The 6,424-nt window shown below is 52.9% G+C and overlaps 1 protein-coding gene across 1 annotated transcript; it reads right to left on the bottom strand.

The window, feature by feature from the left end:
• Positions 1 to 221: 221 nt before the first annotated feature.
• LOC136544069 (uncharacterized) lies at positions 222 to 644 on the bottom strand. Its single transcript, XM_066536345.1, has one exon. The coding sequence runs from the start codon at positions 642 to 644 to the stop codon at positions 222 to 224; it is 423 nt and encodes a 140-aa protein (XP_066392442.1).
• Between the last annotated feature and the right edge of the window lie 5,780 nt (positions 645 to 6,424).

Below are 6,424 nucleotides of genomic sequence, written 5' to 3'. Positions count from 1 at the left end.
GAAAGGTCAGAACTAACCTTGATCGGGTCAACCCCTTTTGGGGTGCTGAGCGCCTAGATGGAGGGGCCAGCCAAGCCACCGCTGCCACTAGGAGTGTTGGCCGCCTCGGCGATGCTTGGTCAATCGAGCACTGCCACTGCCTTGGTTGCTTCCTCTATTTGTTCCCTTTCTGTATCGTGGCATGGGCCATCAGGAGCACTAGGGGCGATGAGTGTGGCTGCCTAGGTGAGGCAGTGTTGCTCATAGTTGTAAGCTTGCTTAAAGTTGCCCTTGATGGTGATGACCCCCTTCGGGCCAGGCATCTTGAGCTTCAGGTAGGTGTAGTTGGGGATGGCCATGAACTTGGAGAAGCATGGTCGATCAAGGAGGGCATGGTAGACACTAGGGAAGTTGACCACCTCTAAGGTGAGTAACTCCTTGCGGAAGTTGTCCGGCTGGTCGAAGGTGATGTTGAGCTGGATGCGCCCGAGGGGCATGGCTTCCTTCCATGGCATGATCCCATAGAACAATGCCTTGCTAGGGCACAGGCTGCTTCGAGGGATGCCTGTCTTGTCGAGGGTGCTGGTGTAGAGTATGTTGAGGCCACTGCCCTCGTCCATCAGCACCTTGGTGAGGCATGTGGGGCCCACGATCAGGCTAACCATGAGCGGGTAGCGCCCTGGATGAGGGGCACGATCTGGGTGATCTTCTTGGCCAAAGATGATGTCCGTCTAGGACCATCGGAGCCATGTCAAGGCGGTGAGGGTGTGAATAGTGTTCACCTCCCGCTCGGTGATGTGGCGATGCCGGTGGGACTCATACGCCTAGGAGCCCCCAAAGATCATGCGGCAGCGCTTGGCCACGGGGAACTCGTTGTCTTCTTCTAGGGCCCCGTCCGCTAGGTCATCAGCCTTTAGGGTAGGCTTTTGGGCCTTGCCCTATTGGCCGAGGGTGCTACGAATGTAGCCCTTCATGGTGGCAAAGCCCTTGAGGAGATACTTCACTTGCCCCCCATGGAAGATGCAGGGGGCCTTAAGCTCCTTCTCGAAGTGCTCTAGGCATGCGCCATGCCCGCGAGGCTGAGGTCTGGCAGCGTGGTCAGCCACGGTCACCATCTCCTCCCTACTACGCTTCCGGTCCTTGTTCCGCATGTCGCGGTGTTGTTGGGACAAGGTGGGATCATTGTCATCGTCGCCACCACTAAGGTGGCCGATGACCTTGGCTTTCCTGCTAAAGTGGGCCTAGACCTCCTCCTCGCTGGTGGCATACTAGGTGGCAATGTCTAGGAGCTCCCGTGTCATGCACAGGGTCTCGTAGCCAAGTGCATGGACAAGCACCTCGTAGGTCATGCCATAGATGAAGGCGTTGATCATGTCAGCGTCGGTGATGTTGGGGAGCTCATTGTGCTTCTTGGAGAAGCATTGAAAGTACTCCCAAGGGGTCTCGCCGGGCCTCTGTCTGTAGTTACGGAGGTCCTAGGAGTTCCCTAGGCGGGTGTAGGTACCCTGAAAGTGGCCAATGAAGACTAAATGGAGATCACCCCAGCAGTGGATGCTGTTGGGCTCAAGCTACTCGAGCCAAGCTCTGGTCAAGCTTGATAGGAGCAGGGAAAGGTACTGAATAATGAAGTCATCGTCTGACCCCTTGGCCTACATGGCTAGGTGGTAGTCCTCTAGCCAATGGTCTGGGTTGGTCTCACCGTCATACTTGGAGATGTGTGTCGGTGGCAAGAAATGCCTAGGGTAGGGAGCTGCCCAGATGGCTGCCCTGAACAATAGGGGGGTGAAGTGATCTAGGATGGCACCACTACCTCCCCACTCAGGGGTGTGGGGCTATGCCTGAGCACGACGCCTGACCTTGATGGTGTCACAGATGTCGCGGTCATCATCGATCTGGTGGCGCGTAGGGGGACACCAAGGAGAAAGGTCATGTCTTTGCTCCTGTCGAGGCTTGGCACCCTGGGTCCATGGCTGATTGGAGCTATTGCCAAAGGTGTCGCCACTGCTTCCCATCATCGGTGGGGTGTGAGCATTAGAGCAGTCCCCATTGACGGTGGCTGTCGTCTGGGGTGGCCAGGAGAGCACAGCATGGTGCCGGGAGGCTGAACTCTTAGCCTACTGCTCGAGGGCAACGTGGAGGAGCCACTTTGCCTAGTTTAGCCACTCGTTGGTCTTTGGGTCCGATGTGTCGAGGATGTCTTCTAGGCGACAAGCAGCGGCCGCCATGTTGTATGCCACTCGGGGGAAGCGGAGACACCCGGGGCCCCCATGCGGATATCGTTGTCATCAATTACCAAAAAGGGGAAGATTGAAAGGTCCTTGTTTGGTTTTGATAATTGAGTGACAACCTAGGTGGACTAATTGTGTTTAATGTGAGATACACAAGTGATTAGTCCACAGGTACATGTGTGTGAGCAACATATGCTATGGAGGTGAAATGGCTTGAAGATGTTGCATAGCATACACATGTGATGATGAAGGACCTCATTGCACATGAGACATGACATTGAGTCATGTGATCAAGGTGGAGAAGATCAAGACATGACTTGGCTCGATGGACTGGTTGCAAGTGTGAAGGGCAAGTTGAGTGATGACTTGATGCCAATGGACCGAAGCAACGGTGAAGAGCAAGTGAAGTCAAGATCGATGAACCAATATGGTCACGTGATGATATGGAGTGGATCATATCATTGTTGATCATATTGGTGCATGTGTTGCATCAACATTGGAGGAGTTGGAATGGAATGCGCAAGGTAAAGGTATAACCTAGGGCATTTCATTTCACCGGTCATAGGCGAGAACAGAAGTTGATGACCGGGTTTAGGATAGATGGCCATACTATCAAGAGGGGCAAACGTGTTTGCATATCAATCATCTAGTGCCACTCGAGTGAACTAACTTTGTATCATTGCTAGGATCGAGTGGCGTGGCAAGAAGAGTGCTAATCCTTTGGAAAAATGTTTGTGAAAACCTAACACACATGCACAAGGTGGTGTACACTTGGTGGTGTTGGCACATTTGCTAAGGAGAAGAAATTGGAGTTGAAGTGGATCAACTCAGTGAAGAAAAGAAGGCAAAAGGAGGTCACCGTAAGTGACCGGACGCTGGCCTCGACTGGACCTGCACGTCCGGTCAGTGGCAGCAGTGAAGGCATAGGCGTCGATCTTCTACCGGACGCTGGCGTTGAAAGTGACCTGACGTGCAGGGGCTGCGTCCAGTCAGCGCTGACATACGCTAATGCACTGGCGTGGGTGTACCGATGACACATGGCAGGCAGTGAAGGATTGGACACTGGTGCTGCGTCTAGTCACGTCTAACCTAACACGTCCAATCATGTTTTGAGCACTCTAGGAGCTCTCTAGAAATGATCTAACGTGGCTCGGGCATGGTGTCAAAAAGAGGGATCATCGTGTTCGGTCAGCTTCTCGATGAGAGTGGGTTTGCGAGGACATGACGCGGCATGGCTACGTCCGATCATGCTCCTATGAGTCTGGTCGTCACTTGACCGTTGAGGTGGTGTCAGTGACCATTGAGATCAGGTGGCTCTAGTTGAACGTACAGCGACACGTGGACGACGTAGCACGACCGAACATTGGCTGGGTATGTCCGATCATCACAACCGGCGCGTTCAATCACTGTGAATTCTGCCCAGTAAAGGGGTAACGGCTAGTTAGCCTATGGGGCTATAAACAGAAGTGTTGGCTGGCCTTGGCCAGTAGCTAAGCACCCTTAAGCCTTGGTGGCTTGTGTAGGTGTGCTTGGGAGCCCTCTAACTCACTCTTGCTTGATAGTGTTCATCTGTTTGAGTGAGTGAGCCATTCTAGTGCGATTGCATCATGAGGTTGCATTGTGTGGCACTAGGTAGCTGTCTTGCATGCCGGTGGTGCTTGTTACTCTTGGAGGGTGCCATCTCCTAGATGGCTTGGTGGTGGTCTCTGTCGAACCACGCAAGAAGCTTGTGCGTTGCTCTAGAGAAAAGCTTGTGAGGGGTATTGTGCTCACCCCATAGGAGCCACGAAGAGCAACTCTAGTAGAGCGAGACGTGAAGGGTAACAAGTGGTCCGGCTGGGTCAAGTGCTAGAGCTTGTGGTAAGCACTCCACGTGGGAGAGTGTGACTTGCGTGTCACCACTAGCAAGAGGACCGGCAGCAACCTTAGAGCTTGTCTCAACAGGGACTAGCGTGTTGGCAAGCACGTGAACCTTGGAATAAAAATCACCGTGTCATCCTTGTCTTCCTATTGGTTTGCATCCTTATTACACAAGCTTGTATTTACTTCATTTACATTGTGCTTGTGTAGTTGCTCTTGTAATTAGTTAGCTTGTGTAGCTTGCTAGTTACCTTCTTGCTTATGTAGCATAGAAGTAGCTCCCTTGCGTGACCAATTCGGTTTGAGTAACCTTGTTAGTCACATTGCTTAGTTTGTGTAGCTAAGTATTTTGTGCTCTCTAATTTGGCTTGTGTAGCCTTGATATTGAGCATTGATAGTGAGCTTAGGTGGCTTTGTGCTTTTACTTACTAGATTGTGTAGGTGCTCTCCGGTTTGCTTGAAGTACTAGTTACATAGGTTTGTGTGACCTTGCAAGCTAGAATTGGATAGGTGAGCACTAGCTAGCTCGACACCTTTGTTGCCTCTTTAGGATCTTTATAAGGTGCTTGTGAACTTAGATAGAGGGGCGTAGTCTTGGCTTGACCGATAGTTTTAATTCCGCATTTATTTCGGTTAGTGTCGGTGTTTCTAACAAGCACCGGCTAGTAAATTTATAATTGTTGCACGTTAGGCTCGAATGGTGTACTAAAGGACACAAGGTTTATACTTGTTCAGGCAGAACGTCCCTACGTCCAGTCTGCTGCTGCTCATGTTATTAGTACCAAAAAAGGTTCGTAGTAGGGGGTACAAACGGTCAAGAGAGGGACAGGTCCCAAGTCTCTGATGGAAAGGTCAAAAGGATGCTAAGAGCTTGGTTGCTGCTTGGCTGTGTGTTGTGTGTCAAAAATGATCGATCAAAAGTCAGTCCCTTTAGTGGGGTGTCATGCCCTCCCTTTTATAGACAAAGGGGGAGTAGGGGTTATAGATGAGAGAAAGAGGAAAAAATCAAAGGTAGAGAAGGTCCTTTGGGGGAGCCGGGTCTTCCTTTTCCCATGTGCCTGCTCTGCTAACATGGCAGACTGTGTTAGGGATGGTGTGTCCACTGATCCTTATAGGGTCATGCCCTAGCCTCTGTCAGCAAGTGGGTGCGTCCCATCCTACGTCGGTGGATGGTATCACGTGTCAGAGGGCCAAGCTGCGACCCTTCGGGGAGTAGACGGGGAAGTGGCCCTACGTCCATCACTGTAGGTGATGTGAATTCTGTCTTGGATTGTAGTGGTTGTCGCATGCTTGTGTTAGTATCCATGTCTGAGGGCTGATGTCGGCGCCTACAACACTATTTGGGCACTGTTAGGTCAGAAAGGGCTTAAAGCGCCTACCCCATCGTATCCTGGAGGTGCCTTCCTACAGGCATACAGGGCATGGCCTCGATACTGTGGTTGACTCGAATGTCCTGTCGTACCCTGTGCTCGTCTTTATGAAGGATTAGGGTGCAGTTGTTGGGCGAGGCGGAGCAAGCCCTCAGTCGTCGGGCGAGGCGGAGCTTGCCATTGGATGTCGGGCAAGGCAGGGCCTGCCCTTGAGGGCTAGGCGAGGCAGAGCCCACCCTCGAACATCGGGCGAGGCGGTGCCAGCCCTTAGCCATCAGGCGAGGCGGAGTCTAACCCTCAGGGGTTGGGCGAGGCGGAACCAATCTTCCATCATTCGGGCAAGAAGCGCAGTACCGTTCTTATCTGACCGGAAGTGTCAACGTTCGATGGTTATTAGTTCCACCTCACTGGGTACCCCGGTATTAGGTCCCCGACAGTTAGCCGGTGCGATTAAGTTTTAGAAAGGACTATTTACCCCCCCCCCCCCCTCTAGTCCACCATCTCAACCCTACACATGCCCCGGATGTGACCCTGTCGGGGGAGCAATTAGCTAGGCCGTGCCTAGGGAGCGGCGCAAGGGAGCCCTCGAGCATCGATAGCTTGGGGCTTGTCTTCTTGCGCCTGGGCCTTGGCTGGCGTGGTTTGCCGAGCATGAGCCAAGGGCTGGGCCCGGATGCGCCATAGATCGGGAGCCTAGGGCTCGGGCGAGCCCCTGAGCCCCAAACAAAGGTCACGGTCAAGTTAGGCTTGGTCGGGTCTCTTGGCCAGGGGGTGCTTGTGAGCGTGCCCGATGGGCATAGCCCTCGAGCCCCCGAGTGATCCTAAAGGGGTCGGTCAAGGGGTCTTCTTCGGTCGGGAACCATTAGACCTGAGGTGTAACATACCCATATGTTAGGATCCTATCACCACCTCCAAGTCATGGCGCTCGGTTGCCAGCCTTGCCTGGTGTGATGCCCTACTACCCTCTCCAAGTCACACGACCACAGC

Source organism: Miscanthus floridulus, chromosome 3, assembly GCF_019320115.1.
Source record: "Miscanthus floridulus cultivar M001 chromosome 3, ASM1932011v1, whole genome shotgun sequence".
Lineage (NCBI taxonomy): Eukaryota > Viridiplantae > Streptophyta > Magnoliopsida > Poales > Poaceae > Miscanthus > Miscanthus floridulus.
Note: the sequence above shows the minus strand (reverse complement) of the source record. Positions and strands in the feature narration are given on the sequence as shown.

Bases quoted from the DNA above. Each gene is read 5' to 3' on its own strand.
- LOC136544069 (XM_066536345.1), bottom strand. From the start codon at position 644: ATGGTTAGCCTGATCGTGGGCCCCACATGCCTCACCAAGGTGCTGATG.